At 33.0% G+C, this 14,805-nt stretch overlaps 1 protein-coding gene across 1 annotated transcript; it reads left to right on the top strand.

Moving 5' to 3' along the window:
• Window positions 1–653: 653 nt before the first annotated feature.
• On the top strand, window positions 654–7,315 carry LOTGIDRAFT_110075 (hypothetical protein; the record flags this gene model as incomplete). The annotated part of the gene is made up of 11 exons (XM_009047262.1): window positions 654–731; window positions 960–1,052; window positions 1,608–1,631; window positions 2,007–2,167; window positions 2,631–2,713; window positions 3,491–3,630; window positions 4,345–4,492; window positions 5,096–5,174; window positions 6,020–6,128; window positions 6,569–6,680; window positions 7,128–7,315. Coding segments are annotated over 11 exons (1,215 nt in total), but the record flags the coding sequence as incomplete, so codon positions are not given.
• Window positions 7,316–14,805: the final 7,490 nt, after the last annotated feature.

Here is a 14,805-nt window from a genome sequence, read left to right as displayed (position 1 = left end):
CCACAAGATCAAAGATGATGGATGATGTAGTTGACGATATTGTGTCCAATTAGCAAGAAACACATATAAAGCATTTTGTGATCAGACTAGATTAGTCAAGAATGTAAATAATTTCAGAATGGGACAGAGTTAATGAGAAGATGGAGGTTGATTGAAGATGCCTACAAAGATACAATAATACCAGGTCCTTTTGAATTAGAGGTAAGGGTCCCTTCCCGAGTTTATTAAGATCTGACATGTTAAATGTTTCATAACTGACTCCATAATATCACATAATGTCATATAACTTAATGACCCTCACACTCTGATGCTATTCTTGTTGAAATAACATTAATAGTTGTTGACAGGATATCATGTCTTAGCTTTGTTCTATTTCTATAAGGAGTTTTGTCTTTATATCAGATTTCAAATCTTGTTAATTCACATGAGTTCATGTGAAAAACGTATCCGATGTCATATTTTGATCTGATTTCGAGACGAAATTGCAGAATCAGTAGGAGTATAATGTCAATGTATATCATTTGAAGTTTTCTATAAATCAAAATTTTCTGTTTTTGAAGTGTATTTCTTGTGACATATTGTATTTGATATTTCTAAAACTAGATTTTTGATCTTTTCATTTATTTTTGATATTTTTTCTGTTGTTTTTTTTTCAGGAAGCCATTTTATCGTATAATCAGCGTTATAGAGATAGATGGGATTTTGTAGCTTTTCGTAAATTTTTTCTGGATGTAAGATTTTGATATATTTCATCTTCAAAATTATATTATATATATATTAATGATATATTTGAATTTCGTATTGTAAAGATTTCATATATATGATATAGAACTGTTTTTTTTATATTCAAAACTTTTTGCCTTTTTCTAAATTATCCCTAATGCAAAAACATAATAAATCTCTATATCTTTCTAAGAGATATCTAAATATGGTTCCATTTCAAATCCTTTTCTTTTCAGTTTCTTCCAATACAAGAAAAAGAAGATTTTTTTGAATATACTTTACCAGAAATAATAAGATTAGCTTTATTATTGCCCTCATTATGTACACAGGTATGGAGTATTTCTTATATAATTTTAGATTATTAAAATGCATACTGCATTGTGCTGCCAGTCTGTTTAAAGAGATTGTCAAGAGGTTTTCTAACTTTTTTATGTGTATCGGGAACACTGATAGCATCAATTCTCACCAATTTTCAATCAGATGTCTGTTGTTCCTGAAATTGCACTAAAACTAAGTGTTTGATGATATAAATATGCTTTATCACATTAGGACTGTTAATTAGTGATGTCATAAAACGCTTAGTTTTAGTAGTATTGCAAGAACCCTAGAGGTTTGATAGAAAATTGGAATGGTACAAATTGATGCTATCAGTGTTCGCGATACACATGAAAAATTTAGAAAATTTAGCAAACCTTTTTACAATCTCTTTAAGTTTGTTGTAAATAATGGCCTTCCCCTCTAGCTATTGTAATAATTGTAGTAGACTCATATTTCAGGCTTATAAACTGTAGAGTTTAAAGTTAATGGTTGAAGAGTATATTTAGGGAGACAAAAGCCTTGAATAAATCACTGTTATTAAATAGTATATAGGGAATTCTTTTTAGGCAGAAATTCTAAGCACCCTAACAGTTTGTGTCTATCTATTCCTATGATATCTATAACTGTGTTTCCACTAAGGGAAAAAGCTGGCTTTGAGCTATCTTTCATGTCTTTCCATTAGGCAAATTGCCGAATTGTTACGGTTCAGGAACCTTTTTTTGCGTTCGGAAGTTTATTGTAATGATAGCTAGATTAAAGTCAGCTTACACTTTACTCAGTGGAATTCAAATATTTACCTTTATCTCATTTGGCAGTTGGGGGGTACTGGTCTTTCCGGTCTATCCCATTTAAGGCTAAAATTTTCAGGAACCAGTTAAACACAGTGTAAACGCAACACAATCAGCAACAAAGCTTTACTTTACAATTCTCATTTAAATATGCGGTTTATAACTTTGTCACTTCAGCCAATACCATTATTAAAAAAATTTGTCAACCACAGTGTGTCCCTGAGTCAGCAGCAGATAGCCTGTTTATTAGCTAATGCATTCCTTTGTACCTTTCCTAGAAGAAATTCTCGTCACAAAGGTTCTGAATATTCTAATTATCCTGATATCAACCTAAATGGGTAAATATTACTCTTTTTGATGGTAGAAAATAAATATTGAAAGAATTTGCAGTACAAATATCACAGTTTCTTGTATGAAAAGAGTAAAGTTAATGAACAATGAAAAGAGTTTGGGAATCTATGACATGAAGGTCTACTGGCTTATGTCTAATATTAAGATCTTGGATAAGTTCTGCTTTCAACATTTTTTTGACTATTTCCAAAATTTGATTATAAATGTAATACTTAGAAGAGGCTATACAGGATTATCTGATTTCTTTTTATACTTTTCTTTCAAGCCAATTTTCATTCAAAATGTCTTACAACTCTTTTTCCGTTTTATTTTTCTACAAAATTCATGTCAATGATATAATTTTTCCAATTTCAGCCTTTTTTCGAAATTCTATTATAATTTTTTGGGCTCAGATGTTGAAAAATTGTTAAAAATTCTGCTCATAATGCATTATTGTGATTTTTTTTTTAGCCTGTTTCAGGGAGGTGGAAAAAGAAAGAAATTTGAAAAGCTGAAATGCATAATTCATTATTTTGAAAGAGTTACCACAAAAAGTAAGTTGGAAAAATTGTTTTTATATTATATATTAAAATTATGAACTTGATTTTGTCTTCAACTCATTTTTAGCTTCAGGATCTCTGCAAATTGATTTTGAAGGGAAACTTTCTACAATCATATGTCCAATTAAGTTGTCAAATTAGATCAAAACTATATAAATGTGTCCAGATCAACAAGTGATTCGGCCAGAACAAGTTTGGCAACGTTGCCACCAATATTGTACACAATGTGACCTAAAATGGGTATCTCCTGATCAATGACAGAATAGAATAGATATTCAAAATTCCAACCTCAACTGAATCAGTTGTATGGATTATTTGGCTTCACTAGATCTTTGAATCAAAGAGCTTAACCCTTTGAACCCTGCATTTGAGTGTGAATGAAATAAGGTCATATACCCGGAACTCCATGTAATATGACTCTGAGCTTATGCAGTTAAAATTATGTGAGGTCACATGGGAACAGCTTTACCTTCAGATCCGGTGTATACCATATGGTAGAGCGGCAGTTTTCATGTCCCATCGCTTGCTAATAGCTCTTTTACCATCCGCCCAGATATCTACATGATTTATTGGCCCATAGAGCTGCAACTTGTATTGAAAGGGTTAAAGCTAGCAACATATATTAATGTTGTATCAACAAAGGGATAATAACTTTCCTTGAGAACGCACTTGATCTGGTGTGTATTTCCCAATCCATTCTTTGTGAAGATACCCACAGACTACCGCCCTAGTATGCTGTCTTTTAATATATTCATGTTTTGTTGTTTACAGTGCCCTGTGGTGTTGTAACGTTTACTAGGCAATATATAGACAATACACCCATCTGGGATGATTTTAAGCTTTTGGTGCCTGAACAAATACATGTTTCATCACAAGGTACTATCGAAGATGATGGCTTCGGCCTTTTACAGGTATGATAATAAAATATAATGATACTGCACTATTAAACCAACAGTTAGAATCTTTTAATATGTTACTCCTGGCTATTCTCGAAACGATCTTAGCGCTAGGATGTCCTATTCTAACATTGATTCGCTAAGATCGTTTCGAGAATATGTGGCCTGTTTTCTGGCCTCATGCAGAACTAAAAGGGATTGTGAAGGGTTGTTTGAAACTTTTTTTGTTATTGGGGATGCTGATAGTATTGAAATTGTACCATTCCAAGTTTCAGTCAGACGTGTGTAGGACTTGCAATTCCACTAATTGAATTTGATGGAAAATTAGAATTAAAGTTTAAAAACTTCTTTACATCCTCTATAATTTCTGCCGCAATAGGTCCTGGTCATTTAGTTATATACGGTGAATTCCTGCTCATGCGATTACCTTCAACAAGCAATCATCTTCAATATGGGACCACAATAAAGTCCACTTTACAAAGTTTCAATATAATTAACGATTGATAAGCGACCACCTTCATTACGGGACCAACAACCATGTATTTACACTCCCATAGAATCAAAACGAACGACCATAACAGTTATCATTATCTCCATTGTATAAATATCCCACGGTTTCACCTGATTGACCACCTCCATGAAGAGACTGTCTTGGATTTTTTCCTTGAGTGGTCTCTTAGTACAGTTTCTACTGACATATAACTTGCTATTTTAAATTGAATAATTCAGGTTGATTTTGCCAATAAATTCATTGGTGGAGGAGTGTTAGGACATGGTTGTGTTCAAGAAGAAATCAGATTTGTAATCTGCCCTGAAATGTTGATCTCCAGGCTGTTCACAGAAGCCTTAGATGATAAAGAATCTCTGATTATGAAAGGTACCTGAAAATTTCTACTCTTGATTTAGCGGTTAATAATTTGTAATTCAAAATCACAATTTAAATGTTTTTGGTAAAAGATTGTTATTCTGTTACCTTTTGATTTATTTTGGAAATGAGAAAATTGGGTCATTGCTCTGAGTTGCCTGATATTATAGAAAAGATCATGTAAAGTAATGGTTATATTACACCAACTTGTTCTTACCAGTTTTGGATTTTGATGGATTTTATACTTAATATCCAAACAGACCCTTGTCAACATTACAGTTATATCTGTTATAAACTGTTAAATGTACAGAATTTTGTGCCTTTACACATGACAGTGTAACAATATGCCCATATGAAACTTGTATGTGTGCTACTTAGGTGTTATCATAGAACTATGATATATGGAATGCCAACTCATCACTCCGTACACGACTTCATCGAAAAATGTTCTGCAGCGCATGCATGAAAACTTAGAGGAAGTGTTTATTGTCAGTCGCTTGTCAAACAGCAAGATGGCAGATATATATATATATATTAAGTGCTCTTAAAAGCAAAAACAATATCATGGTTTGTCTTAAGTACATGAACTCTTATTATTAAACATTCGTGTTTTAGGTTGTGAGAGATTCAGTAATTATCATGGCTATGCAGATAGTTTTGTTTGGGATGGAGATCATATTGATAATGGATTCAGGTAAACTTTCTGTGAATGTTTAGATAGTACTTACATAGTGTCCCAAGTTGCCATTCCCAGATAGGCTGATAAAAATGCAACAATTTGAGTTGTCTGCTACTAGTCAAATACAATTTGTAAAAAAAAAAATGACTCTTTTGATAAAAAAAAAATCTTTGAGAACTGGCTGATGTTAGAAGCCTACAACATAAATGTTACATAAATAAATACAACTAAAATTGATAAAATTCAGACTAATGTAAAGGCAAACTAAAATAAAAATTCACACAGATATTGTGGAGCCCCAAGCAAACATGACTGGTATTGTGACTTCAGTTCAGAGCTTTCGATATAAATGTTCGAATAAAATGAACAGCATGGCATGTTTATTCATCAACTACAGATCTAGAAGTGATGTCTGATACCTTGGGCGGAAGTCCACGATCCCAGACGCCTTTATATCACATGATCAACTTTGTTTCGCTTTAAAGAGACGTGTGCTATTTTGGGGGATTGATTTGAGTCTTGAAAATATGTCAGTAGTCTTCAGAAGTACTTGAAATGTACGAAAATCTTATAATTCCTTTAAAAATATCTCAAACTAGGAATTACTCACTCTTTCTGTATATGTTTTTTCTATATATCACAGAGTATCAGTCGTCATTTTAACATTAAAACGTTGATAATTATGGACATACATGGATTTGAAGGCTCAGATTTCGATGGTGCTGTGGACACTATTACTGAAATATTTCTGTTTCTGAGACTAAGGTATGCTTGGTTAAAAAGAATGGCACACCTGTCTCTTTAACCGTTTATTTACACATACTTGTATAATTTATTTGATGTTAATTGTATTCTAACAGAGATGTCAATGGAAGGTTGAATACAGATGTAGTGGGTATTGATGCTCTTGTTATACATTATCCCAGTGATCAGTTTAAATCTAGAATGGTTAAAAGAGAATTGACAAAGGTTTGGACATATTTCTTTTTCTTTTTTAATTTTCTTCCATATTATTGATATGAAATTTTTCTCAATAGATGTTGTCCACCTTGACATTGACTCAGTGAGTTCAAACCTTGCCTGGGTCAAGCAAATACCTTCTGATTTTTCACCAAGGTATCCCCATATCAGTGATGTAGGTGAGAGAGGCTGACACAGACAAAAGTGTCAAGTAGTTTAAATAGGGCAATAAATTGAGGCCTTGTGTGCTACAGGTTGAGCACATTAAATATCCCTTGACAATGGAAGATCAAAATAGAAATGCTAATGCCACTTTCCTGGAAAAATTTCTCTATGACACACTGCATGACATTGTCCGCTTGTGATTACCATCTTAGATGCAGAAAAGTGGGATATAGAATTTCATATCATTTTTAACCACACAAATTTCATATGCATTGTTATTGTAGGCATATGCTGGATTTGAAGTAGTAAATGATAAAAGTAAAAACCCCAGTAGACCTGCTGTCTGTACTGGAAACTGGGGATGTGGGGTATTCAAAGGTGATAAACAATTAAAAGGTGAATTAATTTTCAATTAAGTTTAATCAAAACAAACTCAATGTTGAATTCAATGTGATTTGCAATTGTGTTAAATAGTACTGTATATATTTTGTATAATTATGGATGTAATACACACTTTTTCTTACCCATTTATTACAAGAATTACATCTGTCTTACTGAAAAGTGGAATGATGCAAATAGGTTATATCAGTGTCCCCAATACCTCCTTTCCCTTTAAGTTATATAAATCTGGTTTCAATTATTATGTCTTCAACCAAAATTTGATGAACTGCTTGTATCTATGGCATAGTTTAAATTGTCCAATTTCTTTGCTCCTTTATGCAATATAGTGGTGATTGTTCCGATTTAATATTCCTCTAGTAGACCACCTTCATTATGAGACCATTTAGATTGTTACCTTGAGTAGTGTCCGAATACTTAATGTTTTTCTATATTTTACCATAGCTTTAATCCAGCTAATGGCCGCCTCTGCAGCTAAACGTGATGTGTGTTATTTTACATTTGGAGATGATAAATTAACAGAAGATATTTATGATATTCACAAATTCTTGAGAGAATCTGAAATTGAAATAGGTAACTTGATTTGTCTTCCATGTATAATAGGGGTTATGAAATTAGTTGAAATTGTGTAATGTAATAGATGATGTACGGTGCAGTTTTTGAGGTCGGCTTGAGAGTTCGTTCTTTACATGACTACATTTGTTTATGTGGAACAAGTGGTGAGCTTTCCTCATTATTTTAGTTAAACCAGCTGTAAATGGGTGAGGATATTGCGGGATTGGCCAAGGACCAGCTGTTAGAAACGATCCTTAACTGTGAACCTTAATTGTTATCCTTGTGAAATATAGTTGTTGCTGTCTTTTAAAGTAGTCCATGCATAGTTTGGTATTGATGATTAGGATGATTAGCCTAATCAGTTTAGGAAAACTTTCTCACAAATGTATCGATTAGCCTAAACTTCCTGGCTCAGAAATGCACAAAATAGCTTATCTATCAAATTGAATTGGCCTACAAAAACGCCTTCTGTCATCTTTATTCAGGTTTATCACTTTTCTCTCAAGAGAGATAATTCTTCACACAGACTTGATATCTTAAGACCACAATACATTAATTTGACCATAAGCTTACTATTGATTGTTTCATGTATTACAGGTGTATTAATGTTAAATATAGAAGGGTATTATCAAAATGTCTGTCAGTCATACAGAAAGCCTAAGAAGAAAATCGGCCTATTTCAGTTTATAGTTGAATCATATGAAGGCATCAATCATTCGGAATCAGAGGAGGAATTTGAAGAACTCAAAGCAGAAGATGAAAATAATAGTCATGACGTCCATGACTCCAGTCGGGAAAACAGTATTGACCTAACTGTGGATCAGATGGAAGAAATTAATGCTGCTGCTTCAAACGACGTCAAATTAACTTCAAAAGAAGGAAAATCTGAGGAGCATTTTGATACAAATGACCCTAGTTCAACAAATGCTAAGAAATCGTCCAGTAATGATTCTTCGCTAAATGATGGTTATATAAGTGATAAGAATTCACCTACTGACAGACCATCAACACCGGACAAATTGCCCATGGACAGTTCATTGGGTTCATCACCTCCATAAAACAAGAACCCCTAATAAGTCTCATACTGACAAATAGTAAATAAATATATAAATTGTTTAAGTCAGGGGTTTTCAACCTGGGAGTGATTACGCCCAAGGGGGGTAATTTTGACATTTTTAGGGGGTAATGAGTTGCATAAAAATATTTGGACAATTATAATTTAAGTTGTTCTATACAGTATGTTCTATACTATATTCTCTGACATGAAAAAGCTATAGTAAGGATTTATAGGGAGTGGGGAGTAATAATAAGGATTTATAGGGAGTGGGGAGTAATAATAAGGATTTATAGGGAGTGGGGAGTAATAGTAAGGATCATAGGGAGTGGGGGTAATAATAAGGATTTATAGGGACTGGGCGTAATAGTAAGTATTTATAGGGAGTGGGGAGTAATAATAAGGATTTATAGGGAGTGGGGAGTAATAATAAGGATTTATAGGGAGTGGGGAGTAATAGTAAGGATTTATAGGGAGTGGGGAGTAATAGTAAGGATTTATAGGGAGTGGGGGTAATAGTAAGGATTTATAGAGGGAAGAGAGGTAATAATAAGGATTTATAGGGAGTGGGGAGTAATAGTAAGGATTTATAGGGAGTGGGGGTAATAGTAAGGATTTATAGAGGGAAGAGAGGTAATAATAAGGATTTATAGGGAGTGGGGAGTAATAGTAAGGATTTATAGAGGGAAGAGAGGTAATAATAAGGATTTATAGGGAGTGGGGAGTAATAGTAAGGATTTATAGGGAGTGGGGGTAATAGTAAGGATTTATAGGGAGTGGGGAGTAATAATAAGGACTTATAGGGAGTGGGGAACACGACGTCGCAATATGATAGGGGTATCGTGGCATTTCGTATCGTGATACATCAATTCACCAATATATCGTGCCAGCACTATCTCCTAGATAATAACGATTTCTCATTATTCTGTTCTTTCTACTGAAATATGTTGTAGATTTGCAAAAACTTGTTCATTAATGCAAACTACTGAAGGCAAGCCTGATATCTGACTTTCATTCTGAAAAGTAATGTAATCTTTTGTAATGGAATACAATATCCTTGTCCTACATATTATTTGCACACTTTCTTACAAAGAAAAATGACTAATACAATTATACAGCACATTTAGCTGGTCCATAAAAAATGAGATGTCTGTATATGTCTTTTAATAATGTAATTTTAATGTAATCACTGTAATAATCTATTTATTAATTCAAACAAATTTTTAATGAAAGATATATCATTGAAACTGTTGTTTTTTTTTTATTATTTTGTGATAGATATTTACAAAACGTTTTTGATCAGGGGTTTTCAAACTACGGTAATTACCCCCAACTGGGTAATTTTGACATTTTTGGGAGGTAATGAGTCGCTTTGCATTCAAGCATAAAATTCGAGGGCAATTATGATTTCAAGTTGTTCTATTCAGGCCTATATTCTATGACATGAAAAAGATTGCAGTGAAAACCTAAGAGAAAATCTGGTAATAGTAAGGATTTATAGGAAGTGGGGGGTAATAGTAAGGATTTATAGGGGAAAGGGGGGTATGCAAACGATCTAGGATTCTGAAAGGGGTTATAGAAAGAAAAAGGTTGAAAACCCCCGGTTTAGACAGTTTGGGTCAAGAAACTAACTGAAAGATGATTTTAGTTAAAATCTTTTGATGATTTAAGGAACACATTTCTCTAGATTCTGGTCCATAGTTTCTCCAAGCACCTAAGTTTTCCATCCCCCTAACAAATCAGACTTTCTCGTATCGTAACTTTTCGATGTCTTTAGTCAAAATTATTACTTCTCTGAAATCAAGCAATCAATGTTCTTACAGGGACAGGTGGGCCATTTTGGGGGGTTGATTTGAATCTTGAAAATATGTAAATACTCTTCAGAAGAACTATAAATGTAGGAAAATCGCATAATTCCTTCAAAAATATTTCAAACTATGAATTTTACTCACTATTTCTATATATGTCTATTTGATATATCACAAAGTATCTGTGATATCACCATTCTAATCAATATACAGTAGAGTATAGATCTGTGACATCACCAGTCTAGTCAATATACAGTAGAGTATAGATCTGTGACATCACCATTCTAGTCAATATACAGTAGAGTACAGATCTGTGATATCACCAGTCTAATCAATATACAATAGAGTATAGACCTGTGATATCACCATTCTAGTCAATATACAATAGAGTATAGATCTGTGATATCACCATTCTAGTCAATATACAGTAGAGTATAGATCTGTGATATCACCATTCTAGTCAATATACAATAGAGTACAGATCTGTGATATCACCAGTCTAATCAATATACAATAGAGTATAGACCTGTGATATCACCATTCTAGTCAATATACAATAGAGTATAGATCTGTGATATCACCATTCTAGTCAATATACAGTAGAGTATAGATCTGTGATATCACCATTCTAGTCAATATACAATAGAGTATAGATCTGTGACATCACCAGTCTAGTCAATATACAGTAGAGTATAGACCTGTGATATCACCATTCTAGTCAATATACAGTAGAGTATAGATCTGTGCTATCACCATTCTAGTCAATATACAGTAGAGTATAGACCTGTGATATCACCATTCTAGTCAATATACAGTAGAGTATAGATCTGTGACATAACCAGTCTAGTCAATATACAGTAGAGTATAGACCTGTGATATCACCATTCTACTCAATATACAATAGAGTATAGATCTGTGATATCACCACTCTAATCTATATACAGTAGAGTATAGATCTGTGATATCACCATTCTAGTCAATATACAGTAGAGTATAGATCTGTGACATCACCACTCTAATCAATATACAATAGAGTATAGATCTGTGATATCACCATTCTAGTCAATATACAGTAGAGTATAGATCTGTGATATCACCATTCTAGTCAATATACAGTAGAGTATAGATCTGTGACATCACCACTCTAATCAATATACAGTAGAGTATAGATCTGTGATATCACCATTCTAGTCAATATACAGTAGAGTATAGATCTGTGATATCACCATTCTAATCAATATACAATAGAGTATAGATCTGTGACATCACCATTCTAGTCAATATACAGTAGAGTATAGATCTGTGATATCACCATTCTAGTCAATATACAGTAGAGTATAGATCTGTGATATAACCATTCTAATCTATATACAGTAGAGTATAGATCTGTGATATCACCATTCTAATCAATATACAGTAGAGTATAGATCTGTGATATCACCACTCTAATCAATATACAGTAGAGTATAGATCTGTGATATCACCATTCTAGTCAATATACAGTAGAGTATAGATCTGTGATATCACCATTCTACTCAATATACAGTAGAGTACAGATCTGTGATATCACCATTCTAGTCAATATACAGTAGAGTATAGATCTGTGACATCACCATTCTAGTCAATATACAGTAGAGTATAGATCTGTGACATCACCATTCTAGTCAATATACAGTAGAGTACAGATCTGTGATATCACCATTCTAGTCAATATACAGTAGAGTATAGATCTGTGATATCACCATTATAGTCAATATACAATAGAGTACAGATCTGTGATATCACCATTCTAGTCAATATACAGTAGAGTATAGATCTGTGACATCACCATTCTAGTCAATATACAGTAGAGTATAGACCTGTGATATCACCATTCTAGTCAATATACAATAGAGTATAGACCTGTGATATCACCATTCTAGTCAATATACAATAGAGTATAGATCTGTGACATCACCATTCTAGTCAATATACAGTAGAGTATAGATCTGTGATATCACCATTCTAATCAATATACAGTAGAGTATAGACCTGTGATATCACCATTCTAGTCAATATACAGTAGAGTATAGATCTGTGATATCACCATTCTAGTCAATATACAGTAGAGTATAGATCTGTGATATCACCATTCTAGTCAATATACAGTAGAGTATAGATCTGTGACATCACCATTCTAGTCAATATACAGTAGAGTATAGACCTGTGATATCACCATTCTAGTCAATATACAATAGAGTATAGACCTGTGATATCACCATTCTAGTCAATATACAATAGAGTATAGATCTGTGACATCACCATTCTAGTCAATATACAGTAGAGTATAGATCTGTGATATCACCATTCTAATCAATATACAGTAGAGTATAGACCTGTGATATCACCATTCTAGTCAATATACAGTAGAGTATAGATCTGTGATATCACCATTCTAGTCAATATACAGTAGAGTATAGATCTGTGACATCACCATTCTAGTCAATATACAATAGAGTATAGATCTGTGACATCACCATTCTAGTCAATATACAGTAGAGTACAGATCTGTGATATCACCATTATAGTAAATATACAATAGAGTATAGATCTGTGACATCACCATTCTAGTCAATATACAGTAGAGTATAGACCTGTGATATCACCATTCTAGTCAATATACAGTAGAGTATAGATCTGTGATATCACCATTCTAGTCAATATACAATAGAGTACAGATCTGTGATATCACCATTCTAATCAATATACAGTAGAGTATAGACCTGTGATATCACCATTCTAGTCAATATACAATAGAGTACAGATCTGTGATATCACTATTCTAGTCAATATACAGTAGAGTATAGACCTGTGATATCACCATTCTAGTCAATATACAGTAGAGTATAGATCTGTGATATCACCATTCTAGTCAATATACAATAGAGTACAGATCTGTGATATCACCATTCTAGTCAATATACAGTAGAGTATAGACCTGTGATATCACCATTCTAGTCAATATACAGTAGAGTACAGATCTGTGATATCACCATTCTAGTCAATATACAGTAGAGTATAGATCTGTGATATCACCACTCTAATCAATATACAGTAGAGTATAGATCTGTGACATCACCATTCTAGTCAATATACAATAGAGTATAGATCTGTGATATCACCATTCTAGTCAATATACAGTAGAGTACAGATCTGTGATATCACCATTCTAGTCAATATACAGTAGAGTATAGATCTGTGACATCACCATTCTAGTCAATATACAGTAGAGTATAGACCTGTGATATCACCATTCTAGTCAATATACAGTAGAGTATAGATCTGTGATATCACCACTCTAATCAATATACAATAGAGTATAGATCTGTGATATCACCATTCTAGTCAATATACAGTAGAGTACAGATCTGTGATATCACCATTTTAGTCAATATACAGTAGAGTATAGATCTGTGATATCACCATTCTAGTCAATATACAGTAGAGTATAGATCTGTGATATCACCATTTTAGTCAATATACAGTAGAGTATAGATCTGTGATATCACCATTCTAGTCAATATACAGTAGAGTACAGATCTGTGATATCACCATTTTAGTCAATATACAGTAGAGTATAGATCTGTGATATCACCATTCTAGTCAATATACAGTAGAGTACAGATCTGTGATATCACCATTATAGTCAATATACAATAGAGTACAGATCTGTGACATCACCATTCTAGTCAATATACAATGAAGTCAACTAGGTTATATCTCAGTGTTGCCACGACATTGATATAGGTTTTTTCGAATTTGAACAATATTTCGGATAGCAAAATTCTATATGAGTTCTTATCAGCAGATTGAAGAAATGTATTTGTAAAGCTGAAAGATTGCATGCAGCGCTGACAGTCTACGAGCAGATGTCCATATATAGAAGTACACGCACACCAGGATCTGAGAAAATGTCACATCATGCTTGTCATTCTGTGGGAAAAAACATTTCTTATTTTTAAGACCGATGTAATATATAATGCCGCCCCCATAGCGGTCGGCATATAAAACAGAATATAAGAGAATATTAGATTGTCATTTACCAATGAATTTTGTGTAAAGATATATGTGGGATCTTCTAAGAATGTATTTAGTTGTAGGACTATTCCTAGGTGAGTTTCAAAACGTTTTTCAGTTTGATTTTATCATAGAGTTCGCCTCTAATTCATTTTCTTGGAAAGCAATTTATCAACCACAAAACTATTTTCTGTGGAAAAAACCTTTTCTGGCACTTACTTGTTTACCGAGATATATGTGCTAAGGAAAATAGGTTACGGCTCTGCATATGGTGCACGTCAAGATCCAAACCGGTGCCTAAAATGTTTGATTTTGTTTTTTGCGAAATTTTGACTGTGCATGTGATTCTACTTGATTTTAGTATTTTCAATTCACCATTTCTCGCTTGCAAGAGGTCTATAGCTATCGTAGACAAAATTATTCAAAATAACTTAATCGCATTTTCTTTTTATATAACTCGTACATAACTAAGGTTTTTTAGTACTATTTAGGAAAACTCATATAGTTGTTAACAATTAGGCTACTTCAAAACTTTATTACTAGGCCTATGTAATGAATAATGAATCCGATGAATTAACTATATTATACTAAGAAATTATTGAAAACTTAAGCGTTTTTCAATAGCTATATACATTCTTCTTAGCCTACG

The sequence above is a fragment of the Lottia gigantea genome, assembly GCF_000327385.1.
Source record: "Lottia gigantea unplaced genomic scaffold LOTGIsca_11, whole genome shotgun sequence".
Classification (NCBI taxonomy): domain Eukaryota; kingdom Metazoa; phylum Mollusca; class Gastropoda; family Lottiidae; genus Lottia; species Lottia gigantea.
The sequence above is the reverse complement of the archived record's forward strand: the minus strand, read 5'-3'. Positions and strand labels throughout refer to the sequence as shown.